Here is a 13,471-nt window from a genome sequence, read left to right on the forward strand (position 1 = left end):
ATTGAGAAGACGGTGTGTTCTATTTATTGGTTCTACACAAATCAGATCAATTATTTTATTATACTGTTACAAGCATAGACCAAATACCAATAATATAAACTTCTAATGGTTAGACACCTAGTAAAGCCTATAATTCAAACTGTACAATTCCAAATTATTTTAACATCTACTTAATATCATACAGCATACGTACATCTAATTAAAGGTATGTAGTTAATACGTAGGATTGGCATTAGCGTCGGCAATAATCATAAAATGGAATTTTTTCTTTCATTTGTTATCAATATTCAGAACATATGTATGAATGTAGGTACACGACTGATACATAATCAAACCAAACCACTGGACACAACGTAAAATCGTAGAAGAGGAATTTTTAATTTTCTATGCACTTAGGATTCTTAGACAAGGTTCACTTTATTGGTGACATGCAAACGTGATGGAATCATAAACCACAACAAACTATAAATTACAAGGAGCTGGGGAAATTATCGTAATTATTGAATACAAGATATATAATAATCACCTAAAAGTGGACACCTAATTTTAATATTTAGCAGTACGGAGGGAACTTTAATCTATATTAATTGTGTGGTAAGATATATTTATAGTTTAAAGGAAAATAGCATCTGAATTTGTTGATAGTGAAGGACACAAAATTGGCCAGGAGTATGGACTATATTATTAGTACATATTCATAAAGTTACCATAGATTTTGATCTAAAGCTATTTGTTGTTGGATTTTTATTGTACTGAAGTACGTTGACTTACTATTGCCCAACCAAAACAAATTAGCAGATATAAAGGTTCAATCTATATGTGATAGGTTAGGAATAACAACAACGAAGAGCTTCCAAATGTCTTTACATGGAAATGTCTATAATCATTTATATTTGAATTTTATCATTGGGCAACATCATTCCGAACAATTCAATTTCGTGTTTAAAAAATACACACAATGAAAAGTACAACCACAGTACACTTTTTATTATTTATGTGATTGGCTTTCTACTCGTTCGTGAGGCATACAATTTATCTAGAATTCTATAAAGCAGTCGACAAATTAAAGCAAAAATTATGAATACTAAAGTAAATATTCGGATATGATAATATACAATAATCGTTTGGCTGGACAATAGCATTAATTTAGTAACACAGAAATGAGCAGGTATGCATAAACAGGGAGGCGTCTCTTCTATTCGTTATCCATATTATAGTTTGTTGGGTTGGTTTCTTGCACGACGATCGAGTTGTTATCTGTTAGCGGCTAATTGACTTATCCACAAAAAGTAAACCGAACCAAAATGCAGGTTGAGTAACCAGATTAGGAGTGTGGTTGTTGCTTATCTTCAACACCAGTGGGTGCGGCCGAAGTTCCGTTTGGTTTCGATGCATCTCCTCCTTCTTGATTTGCAGTTGCTTCGTGCCAAAGAAAATAAAAATGTATTAAATTGCGATTTTTCATTCTTAATTAACAAGTCAAAATAATCGAATGTGGTCAAATAACAAAAGCAAGCGTCCCTTCCACTCGTGTCACTTCAATTGGGCTTCCTTACTTATGTTTGCACAGACCTTGACCGAAAAGTTGTCACTTGAGTCAGACATTATCAAAAGTGGTTCACTGGTCAACGTTATTTTTTTAAATTGAGACTTTTTTCAATCAGAGTTAAAGTTTCGATAGAAGGAACCTCCTGGGTGCATTTCAGAACAAGTGATAGCTGGATTTTAGACTTGTGCAATTAGTACATGAGTTGGGACGTTATAAAAGAGTTTCTGGCCACTACATCTGTTTAGTTTAACTGATTGCTGCATCAGATTGTGGATAGGTTTTTAGTATTATCTGTATTACTTTGTATATCTGATTTTGTTGCAGTATTACGTAATAATTTTTTGAATATTTGTGAATTGTTTTGTCTGTTGCTTTATAGTGTTCACGTGGTACGTACTCACCTTCAACCTTACATTAGAATTAAAGTTATATGAAATTGCTTACCTTCGCGAAGCGCCTCGTCGAAATTTTGCACACTTCCGCTTCGGGACCCACCCATTTTCGTCTGCAATTCACCCTAATAAAACTTAGTGAGCCGGCTCAAAATATTGTTATCAAAGGATTACACTTGTAGGAAAGATATTCGGCAAGTTTTATATATTTTTTACAAAAGTCACTTTTAGTGAGGTCTTCTGCTGTCGACTTTCAATGAAGATTTGTCACATTTTTATGTATGTCAAATGTGTTTATAATCATGAAAAATGATACCGTCTATATAATTTAGGTTAAGTAACTTTCGAAGTTAAATGCAAAAGTTGAATTTGTTTGGAGCCCAACAATACAGTCTCCTGAAGTCAACAGTTCTTACAAAGAAATCAAATAAAGAACGAAACACGATTGGTTGGGCTGTCCAAAAGTCGTTCCAAAACACACAACAAACAACCGTGACTATATAATGATTCTTTTTCCTAATTTCGATTAAATTCTTTGCTTGTTAAACAAAAAAGGGGAACTTTCTTCGTTCAGTTCGTTTTTTAGACACGATACTCTCTTTAAATCGTTTCGGACATTGTTAATTTTAATTTATCGAGAAGTGGGTCACATAATCGGTTTGTAAACTACAAACTTTGGCCTTGCAGTCAGTTCTTTGTGTGCTTTTACTTGTTAAAGGACGTTCACTTCATGAAAACTTGTGATCTACCGGTTGAAAGATTTCACAATCTCAAATTTATACAAACAAAAGTTACAAAAAACTCAACCAAGTCCATATAAAAATAATGGCACCTAGGCCAACGCAACTCCAAAAGCGCAACCTCGTCCATGACCGTGTTATTGTTCGCTTGGGAAGATGGGCAACTCATGAAAATCCAATTACTCATTCCATTACTCTGACACGTGGTGGAATTCTCACGGTATGGCGAAACTTTCACTTCAAAAAACTCTTCTTACTTTCCACTCCTCCTTTACTCGTATGTATTGCACTTCTGCTTTTCTTTGTATTATTATTTATACGCTCGAGCAAACATCATCGTGAGAGGCGAATTCTAAAAAATATCTCTCACTTTCCTCTGATTTTAACCAATCCTTACTACATACATCGTCAATCTTCATACACATCAAAGCTAATAGATAAAAAGCCTACATTATCAAAACAAATCACCTCTAACCTCTTCAGTCTCGTAATATGCTTTTTGTACAGAAAATTAAATTTCATCCGTGGTTGAGTCCTGATACAATTCCCAGTTTTTTGTCCAACCCTACAAGATTGTTTATGCAAAAATACTGCCTGCTGAAACTAATCCTAAATGTGCATGCCACAGAAGCAGAGCAAACAATCATAGTTTTACTGATGAATCGTTTAACTCTACTGATGAGCAAGTAAATCCAATAATCCGCCACGCCCATTTGTAACGTATCGTATGTATACCAATGAACTTATCGACCAGCAGAACGTTTTCAAATGAGCATATATGTAAAGCGGAGTCAGGCAAGAGTGCAAGTTGATCAACTTTTGTGAAATTGATGACTCATCTTTTCTTCCCAGCTCCGTCATTCTGCAACTCCCACACACAGGCCGTCATTCATTCTTTTCTGCTCAATGCTCATCCTTCTCACTCCATTCACTTTCTACGGGTGGTCCCCAATCTTGTGATTTGAACGTACCCCTCCTCTCTGGAAAATAAGGTGCTTTGGTGAATCGTCCCTCGCTTTCTCCGACGAACAAAAAAAACTCGATATTCTTTACTGGAAGTGTATATGATATGATTATCTTTAAAGATTATGTGACAGCCAAATAGGCTTAAGAAGAAATAAGTATGCATCACAATTTCTAAAGGATTATTCATTTTAGTTTACACGTTGAGCGTTTGCCCATGTACACACATATGCTAACATATATTTTCTAAAGAAAGTCCCAACCATGAGAGACTGACTTCTTTATCCACTGCTTTTGACTATATATTCATTTTTACAAGTGGGATTTGAGTGAGTTCAAGTATTGTATTTCAAATTCCCTCCGGTGGCCCACACTCGGATAGAAATTGAATTCCCATAATACGACTTGGACTTTCTCTCTCATTTCTAATGCTATGCCGCCTCACACAATCCAGCAGTTCGGTGTTCAATCCCTTAGCTCTCTTCTATTTTACTATCAGAATTCATCACATCAACTTTATTGCCAACTGTGTTCAGTGAAGTGCTCGATGTTCTATTGTGAGGCACGATGGTTCATGTATTAATACCAACCTCTCAGCCTCTATGAGGCCTCTATGAGAGGGGGGGGGGTCAAAAATTTGCTACTCGTTTATTCATTATTCCCATTTCACGAATACAATTGGCTTTAATTAAACATTAGCAATGACAGACTATTATATTTTAACTCTTTCAATTTAGAAATAAATAAAAATAAAAAAAAACCTGGGCAATGGGACAGCACTTCGCTTTTTGGGGGTTTACTTGTCACCGACCATTCATGATTTCATCTCACAAACGACCTCGCTGCTTTCCATACTTGTCGAGAGACCCTTCAACGATGAATACTTCTCTCGTGGCATTTGTATACGTCTTTTTTATATGCGTGCACATATAGCAGAATATGTCACAAATTTAAAATATATTATTCGTAAGCATGAAAGTCGACATCAGAAAAACTCACTATTTACTTGTTGTGACCCTGAAGACAAAACACGGGGATAGAATATAATTTTTCAATGAATACCTTTACAGAGGTCACAGCAGAGGAGACCCGTTCTTCCATCGATCTGAACGACTCTGTATTTTTGAGGGCCCCTATCTTTTGGCTCATAGCCGATCCAATGCCACCGAAAATAGACGTTGTTTTTTCAGCCGTAGCTTTGATTGCCGATTCAGTCTTTTGGTATCTAAATATATAAAACAAACAGGTGAAAAAAATTAACCCATGGTCTCATCATTACAATTATTTTTGTTAGTTAGTCACATCAGTTATATACGACCAAACTTTAAACCAAAGCATGCACATAAATAATAAGTATATCTATATTATAAGCTGGAAATGTCTTTTGGCAACGGAAGTGAAAGTTATTTTCCGTGACGGAAGTGAAAGTGGAGAAAGTTAAGTTTCTAATTGCGCGAAAATTCAAAATAAATTTAATTTAAAAAATTAAATGTCTGATGATGGTTATCTGGAAGTGGTTGTGTGGTACTTATGTGGGAGTGGTTATCTGATGGTTATCTGCGAATGGTTGTCTGCTGGTGGTTATCTGGGAGTGGTTGTCTGATGGTGGTTATCTGGGAGTGGTTGTCTGATGGTGGTTATCTGGGAGTGGTTGTCTGATGGTTATCTGGGAGTGGTTGTCTTATGGTTATCTGGGAGTGGTTGTCTGATGGTTATCTGGGAATGGTTGTCTGATGGTTATCTGGGAATGGTTGTCTGATGGTTATCTGGGAATGGTTGTCTGATGGTTATCTGGGAGTGGTTGTCTGATGGTTATCCGATGGTGGTTATTTGGGGGGGTTATCCGATGGTGATTATCTGGGGGGGGGGGGTTATCCGATGGTTGTTATCTAGGATGGTTATCATGGGTGCTTATCTAATAGTTGATATATTGGTTGTCGTGAACACTTCATGTCTCGGAAATTGGAGGACTGTATGTTTTTTATGTTTGTGTGACTTATTGTGTAACTCGATGGCGTGGTGTGACCGTAAAACTGTGTAAATAAGCGGCGGCGTTGTCACAATTAGTTACTTTGTTGGTAGTTTTATTTATTCGTCACACAATTTCTCATTTACTTACAATTTTAGAGTGTTAAGAGAGACGAGGGGCAAAATACGTGTTATTGTTCTCGTAGCTGGAGAGACACTAAAATTATTTCAACTTGAACTTCACTTAAAAAGGGCATATTCACTGCCAAAACCGAAGCCAACTTCTGGCAAAGGGAAGGTCTCCTCAACCTCACCAGCCAATGGCTGATGGCCACACAATTATTGGAGGTGGGGTTGAGGAGGTCACGAAAGGTTCAAAAAACTTTAAAGAAAAAGATTAAAAAACTGGACAAGTGTCAGGAAAAAAAAGACGACAGAATGGCACCATTCAAATTTACCAAACTGGTCTCTGTCTCAAAGGTACATACATACATCCACCAAAGTCATTTTCATATCACAGCAAATACATTCAGATTTTTTTTCATTATCATGTCAAATATCATTTAGAATAATTATGTAAATCTCGACGACATAGTCCTCCCCAATGCGAGTGTCGCATTTAATTGGTGGAGTCGAGCTGGGCGTCGGGCTTCGCGGTCTTGGCCCGCACGTCGAGGACGCAGAGTTTTGCGACTGGGCGGCGATACTGCTTCCCGTTGGACATCCGGATGTCGACGACGCGGGGAATTCCATCATTTCCGGGGAAAGTCTTCGCCACAATCCCCAGTGGCCATTGATTTCGGTCGAGGGACTCGTTGACCTCGACAACGACGTCTCCTTCTTGAATCGGAGTGGTTGGGCGGTCCCATTTGTCACGGCGGAGGAGGGTGGGGAGATATTCATGAACCCACCTCCTCCAAAATTGATTAGCCAATTCTTGAGTGGCTCGCCACTCGCGGTGGCTTGTAAGATCTGTGGGGCTGAACTCGCCAACGGGTTGCAGGTTGCTGGAGCGCCCAAGGAGGAAATGGTTCGGTGTAAGGGCTTCTGGGTCATCAGGATCAATTGATACGTGAGTTAGGGGGTGGCTATTAACCACGTGTTCAGCCTCGATGAGGAAGGTGTAGAGGGCTTCATCTTTCAGATTCTTCTGAAGAAAGAAAGAGAAGAACCTTTCCCAATGCTGTCTTGACGGAGCGGACGAGGCGTTCCCAACTTCCTCCAAAGTGTGGTGCTGAGGGGGATTCCAGTGCCAAGTGATTCCTCTCGTGGCGCACTCGTTCTCAATTTGTTGTTGATTTATTTCTTGCAGGGCCGTTTTTAACTCGTTGTCAGCACCTCGGAAATTGGTACCGTTGTCCGAGTAAAGGTGGGCTGGACATCCTCTTCTTCCTACGAATCTGCGTATCGCCAGGATACATGAGTCCGTACTCAAACTGTGGGCAAGTTCGAGATGCACGGCTCGGGTCACGAGGCATGTGAAGAGGGCGCCATATCTCTTTTCGCGACTCCTCTTCACAATGACCTCGATGGGGCCGAAGTAGTCGAGGCCAGTACGGTGGAAGGGGATGACATGACTATCCAGTCTGGCTGCTGGCAATTGTCCCATTTCCGGGGGGACGGCTTTGCTTTATAATTTTTGCAGCCTTGACATGACTGCTGGGCTTTCTTAACTGCCGGGCGGAGGTGAACGACATAAAATTGCTGGCGTATCTCGTTCAGGATCTTCTCTGTACCATGGTGTCCACACTGGCGATGGAAATGGGCAATGAGGAGGCGTGTGTACGGGTGTCGGGCGTCCAAAATGACCGGTCTTCTCATTGCTGCATCAACTTGGGCGGCGTTATCGATTCGACCACGGGCTCGCAGCACTCCATCTTTGTCCAAATAGGGGCATAATTTGGACAGTTTGCTCTTCTTGGGGAGGGGCAGTTCGGCAGATAGGCACTCCCACTCGTTCGGGAAACTTTCTTGTTGGCTTGTTCTCCACCACCACTGCTGGGCGCGGACCAACTCTTCTGGACAAAGTTGTTTGGTGTAGGGGCAGATTTCTTAATCGTGATGTCACGGACTCTGAATACGTAAGCGGTGGTATTGATAAGGCGCCTCCACAATGAGAAGCGACTGATGTCCATGAGGGGGGCAGTTTCGTGGAAATGGAGGACGCAGTGGGTCTTCATTTCTTCTTCCGGACTTTCTTTTGTTTTTGTGCAGGTGGGGACAGGCCAATTTTCTTCGGATTGTTTGAGGAAGGGGGGACCATTCACCCAACGACTTGTGGGTTGGAAATTGCATTGGGACTCGAGACGGGTCAACTCGTCGGCGACATTCTCCAAAGTAGGGACCCACCTCCATTGTTCGGGAGTGGAGAGTTCCTGGATCTCTCCCACTCGGTTGGCGACGAATTGGACATACTTCCGTCCGTCCGATCTTATCCATCCCAAGACGGTGGTGTTGTCGGACCAGAAAATTGTGCGGTCAATTTTCACTTCATGTTGTTGACAAATAGTGTGGGCAAGTCTTACTCCCATCAACGCGGCTTGGAGCTCCATGCGGGGGATGGACAGGCTTTTCAGGGGGGCAACTTTAGCTTTTCCCATGACGAGGGCAATTTCCACAATTTCTTCCCTCTGGATTCGAAGGTAGCTTACTGCTCCGAATGCCTCTTCACTCGCGTCGACAAAGATGTGGAGTTGGACCTCGTCAGCAGACGTGAAGGTCAACGAGTAGCATCGGGGGAGTCGAAATGTGGGAATTTTCTGCACTTGTTGCAACCAGATTCTCCACGATTCAAATGTAGATCGGGGGATCTCATCATCCCACCCGACCTCGCTGCGCCATGCTTGCTGTAGTAGGATTTTCGCTTTAATGGTGAGCACGGCGAGGAATCCCAATGGGTCATATATGGACATGACCAAGGACAACATTTCACGTTTGGTGGGGACTTTCTTCCCAGACAGGATCTCCTCTCTTGCTTTGACGAAGTTGAGGGAGAAAGTGAAGACGTCGGATTCGGGTCTCCAAAAAAGACCAAGGACTCTCTCAATGATGTTGTCCTCCCCCATTTGCCGGTCCTTCATGTTGCTGGCGCGCAACTCTTCGGGGATGTGGGCAACAACTTCAGGGGAATTGGATAGCCAGTTGCGGAGGTTAAATCCACCAGCGGTGTGGATGGTGCGGACCTCATCAAATCTCTTCTTGGCCTGCTCCACCGTGTCACAAGAGTCGAGCAGGTCATCAACGTAGTGGCGGTTGATAATGGCATCGACGGCGTCGGGATATTGCTGCTGAAACTCTGCTGCATTTTTGTTCTTCGCCTCCTGGGCGCAAGTAGGGGAGCATGTGGCTCCAAAGATGAGCACTCCCATTTCGAGGGTGTCGGGGGGTCGGAGGCGGTCACTTCCTCTCCAAAGGAAGCGTTGAGCTTGGGCGTCTTCTGGTTTCACTTTGACGCGGTGAAACATGTCCTCAATATCGGCGGTGAGGGCAATCTGTCGTTGTCTGAATTTCAGGAGAATGTTGGGCAGTGGTACTAGCTTGTCGGGTCCTTGGAGAAGATGGTCGTTCAGACTGCGACCATGATTCTTCCAAACCTCATCTTCAGCTTCTGGATGACTACTGGGACGCTGTCGGGGGACACCAGCAGACATTGCACCATCTTGAGGGCCTCTCCTTTGAGGCAGCGTTGAAGGCGGACCAGGTTCTCAGCATGTGAGAACTGGCAGAAATTCGTACTGGTGAGGAAGGCCACGAAGAAAGCTGGCCACTCTTCCGGGCGACCAGTGAAAGTTGGTAGGTCGCGCCCTTGGACTTGACGTGCCAAAATCTTGTCGGCGGAAGAGCTAATTGCCGGGTTGACCAAGGGATTCTGCAGCGGTGGTGCTGCAATCGTGTAAGGCGGCATGGTCGGCGTGGACTGGGGCGCAGTCCAGTAATAGGTTGCTTGAGGGGAGGCATTGTGTTCCCCGTGGCAGCAGATACGATCGGCGTGGTCGTATGATGAGCGGTGGTGACGATCGGAATATTTGGGGGCGGCGGAGGTGCAGCAGAGAACGTGTGAGGCGTTGGCGCGGGCGTGAGGATTGGATTACTTGGGGGCGGCGGAGGTGCAGTGGAGAACGCGTGTGGCGTGGACCCTGGCGTGACGATTGGGCTATTTGGGGGCGGCGGAGCTGTAGCAGAGAACACGTGTGGCGTGGACACGGGCGTGACGATTGGATTAATCGGGGGCGGCGGAGGTGCAGCAGAAAACGTGTGCGGCGTGGGCCTGGACGTAATGATCGGGTTATTCTGGGGCGGCGGAGCTGAGTACTACTGGACTGAGGCGCAGTCCAGTAGTTCTGGTGCGCGGACGCAGGGGGCGGAGTTGCACCAAAAAAGGTGTGCGACGTTGACACAGAAGGGGACGACGTCAACGATGTCCAATAATCGGGAGATGAGGAGAAGGGCATGGAAAATGTCGCGAAGAGAGGGTTCGACATTGCAGTAGTCGTTGTTGTCGTGGCGGAGGACGATGACATTGATTGTGCAGTAAATGGGGCAACGACGGGGACAATAGTGGACGTGACTGTCGTGACTGGGGGCGACGACGGAGAGCAGTATCCTTGCATTTGTAGAAAAGGGGAAGTGACTTGACCTTGGCTAGTTATTTGTTGTTGTTCCGCCCACTTGAGAGTCAGATCCGTTTTGTCGACAGGTTCTGACTCTCGTTCGACCTCTTCCACATCTGAATCGAAGTCCAACTTGTTCAATTCGGAGTCGGCCTTGATCAGGATTTTCTTTTTCTGGAGCTCTGCTGACTCCGCTTCAAAGGTTATGACGACTTTTGCCCGTTCGATATCCTCAATTGACTCTTCAAGGTCCTTTTCGAGACCCTTGCGCTGTTTGTGGAGGTCATCGCTCTCTTCTGAGGGGAGGTCAGGATCTGCACATTTGTCAATAAGGCGTTTCATCTTGCGGAGGAGGGACTGTTGCTGGGACTCCATAAGTGCGAGGTCCCTTCTTCGTGCAAGCTGCTCCTCCTCCACATCGACGAGCGCGGCGCGAGTCTCCACGTCGATCTTCTTTTGGCTGCGGATGGTGTGGGCGCTCTTCCGCGACCCACTCCCGGTCGCGATCGATGCTGGCGAATCCACCGGCGGCGACCTGGTGACGTTGACCTTAGGGGCCTCGTAATCCATATATCGGAGTGGTAGCTGTCCGGCTGTGCTCCTCGCGGGTCGTTCCGACATTCTGTAGGGAACAACAGACCCAACAAAGGGAAAAAAATTAAAATTTTGTCCTCTTGGGGGGAAATTGGACGCGACTTCCCGGAAGATGAACCCCTTCAGGGGCGGGTTCAAACCCAAAATACGGAGTCACGAAATGTGACGAAGATTCCTAGTGAAGGACCCAGTGGCGGCGGTCCTCGAGCGTCGTCTCCAACTTGGACCCTTATTGGCTGGCTGCAGGTCCTCCCCCTCGTCTCACTCACTCTGGCACTTTTTTAGGGCTGGCACTATTCAGGGAGCGAGACCATCATGTCTGGGAAATTGGAGGACTGTATGTTTTTTATGTTTGTGTGACTTATTGTGTAACTCGATGGCGTGGTGTGACCGTAAAACTGTGTAAATAAGCGGCGGCGTTGTCACAATTAGTTACTTTGTTGGTAGTTTTATTTATTCGTCACACAATTTCTCATTTACTTACAATTTTAGAGTGTTAAGAGAGACGAGGGGCAAAATACGTGTTATTGTTCTCGTAGCTGGAGAGACACTAAAATTATTTCAACTTGAACTTCACTTAAAAAGGGCATATTCACTGCCAAAACCGAAGCCAACTTCTGGCAAAGGGAAGGTCTCCTCAACCTCACCAGCCAATGGCTGATGGCCACACAATTATTGGAGGTGGGGTTGAGGAGGTCACGAAAGGTTCAAAAAACTTTAAAGAAAAAGATTAAAAAACTGGACAAGTGTCAGGAAAAAAAAGACGACAGAATGGCACCATTCAAATTTACCAAACTGGTCTCTGTCTCAAAGGTACATACATACATCCACCAAAGTCATTTTCATATCACAGCAAATACATTCAGATTTTTTTCATTATCATGTCAAATATCATTTAGAATAATTATGTAAATCTCGACGACACTTCACTTTAAACTAAAGTAAAATTAAAGTGAAGTGGAAGTCAGTTACGGTATGCAGGATTCGCCACTTTAGTTGAAAGTAAAGTGAAACTAAAGTGAGTGGAAGTCAGTTACGGTATGCAGGATTCGCCACTTTAGTTGAAAGTAAAGTGAAACTAAAGTGAAGTGGAAGTCAGTTACGGTATGCAGGATTCGCCACTTTAGTTGAAAGTAAAGTAAGACTAAAGTGAAGTGGAAGTCAGTTACGGTATGCAGGATTCGCCACTTTAGTTGAAAGTAAAGTAAAACTAGAGTAAAGTGGAAGTCAGTGGGATTGGTCATGTGTCATGTTACTTTGAGTACAGTAAAGTAGAAGGCAGTCACTGATTAACCACTGTACTTCGCAACGAAGTGACCAGTTATGTATACCCGTGACGGCCGTGACTGACTTCCACTTAACTTCAATGGCATTTCGCAGTGATGAAGATGACCACTACTAGACAACCACTTTCAGATAACTGCCATTAGACAACCACGCAGATATATAGCCAAGACAACCACGGTTAGACAACCAGCTCAAGATAACTACCATGTGACATTAAATTTATTTTTAATTTTCGCGCTATTCGAAACTTAACTTTCTCCACTCTCACTTCCGTTGCGGAACATTTAGTTTTACTTCGTTGCCGACAGACATTTGCAGCTTATAATTCTCGCTCGCCCGGCGGGAGACGGGCTTATACGCTAGTACATAATAACATGCAATAGATTTTCTAAAGACAGGAAACGAATTCGGTCCATCAACAACGGGGCACAGAGAATTAGTCAAATCAAATCACAAGTTCAGATTCAGAACTCCAATTTACACGGAAGCAAGTTAAGCAGCTTAACTCTCACGACGGCAATAAATTTGCAATGCTAATTTGAGTACTATTTTTGAAGCCCTTGCACAACCAAATGAAAGAGTCACATAAATATTTTATTTGGAACCTTATCAAATAAATCTATCGTAATGAGATCAGAATTTTCTGTAACAGATTCATTTTGATGACACTTCAACAACGCAATGAATTAACAGTATTTAGTAGAATTAAATGGAGCTGATTCTTACATGTCGCCATTATTCAAATAAAAATTTATCATGAAGTCCGGTCAGCAAATCCCTTGTTAATTTTCACTTTAATGATACGCACTGCGCAGTGCTTTGTTTAATTTTTAGGAATGCATTTCCATCGTCAATTAAGTAAATTCTATTAATTTCCTTGATCATTAAAGCATAATGATCAAGGAATTCATGGTCATAATTAGTAGAATCGTTTGTCCTTTCGTCACTCCCAATTACTTTGTCATTGTCTCACCTTCCACAACCTGCTAACAATTCCATTTGGTCGAAAAGCAATGTTTAACTTACCCAAGGGAACTGGTTTATCTCAGAGATTACGAGTCACCAGGAGAACCTCTCTTAAATCAGGAACAGATGAGACAACTACTGCTTTCTCTCTCTCTTTAGATCTTATATAACTTGGAAATCGTCATCATTTTCACCACATCAATCTTCTTCCAGTTTTTGATTCCTTGGTGTCTCGTATGTTATTTCGTAAAAAGTCATTGTTCTTCTACGTTATCAACCAGCCCAAGGTTACAACCATAGACAAACATATAGCCACTTCTAACCATAAGAGCTAAGAGTATGTAGCCCATACATAAACTGTGCAGGCAATAGAGACAGAATCACCTTTGCCCTTTATTGCTT

The 13,471-nt window shown here is 43.0% G+C and overlaps 1 protein-coding gene across 6 annotated transcripts in view; it reads right to left on the reverse strand.

Moving 5' to 3' along the window:
- The window catches only part of LOC110847919 (tumor protein D54), a 21,592-nt gene continuing 8,121 nt past the window's right edge, over window positions 1-13,471 (reverse strand). For 3 of the 6 annotated variants that reach the window (XM_035849755.1, XM_022094966.2, XM_022094963.2), the window contains 3 exons: window positions 4,707-4,869; window positions 1,994-2,066; window positions 1-1,419 (listed from right to left, as the gene is read on the reverse strand). In XM_035849755.1, coding sequence (XP_035705648.1) covers window positions 1,325-1,419; window positions 1,994-2,066; window positions 4,707-4,869 — 331 coding nt within the window. In that variant the 3' untranslated portion in view covers window positions 1-1,324. Of the gene's footprint in view, window positions 1,420-1,993; window positions 2,067-4,706; window positions 4,870-5,763; window positions 9,454-13,471 lie in introns of those variants that run through there. The other 3 variants (XM_022094965.2, XM_022094967.2, XR_004834397.1) reach the window with 3 other exon arrangements.

The sequence above is a fragment of the Folsomia candida genome, unplaced genomic scaffold (genome assembly GCF_002217175.1).
Source record: "Folsomia candida strain VU population unplaced genomic scaffold, ASM221717v1 Fcan01_Sc003, whole genome shotgun sequence".
NCBI lineage: Eukaryota > Metazoa > Arthropoda > Collembola > Entomobryomorpha > Isotomidae > Folsomia > Folsomia candida.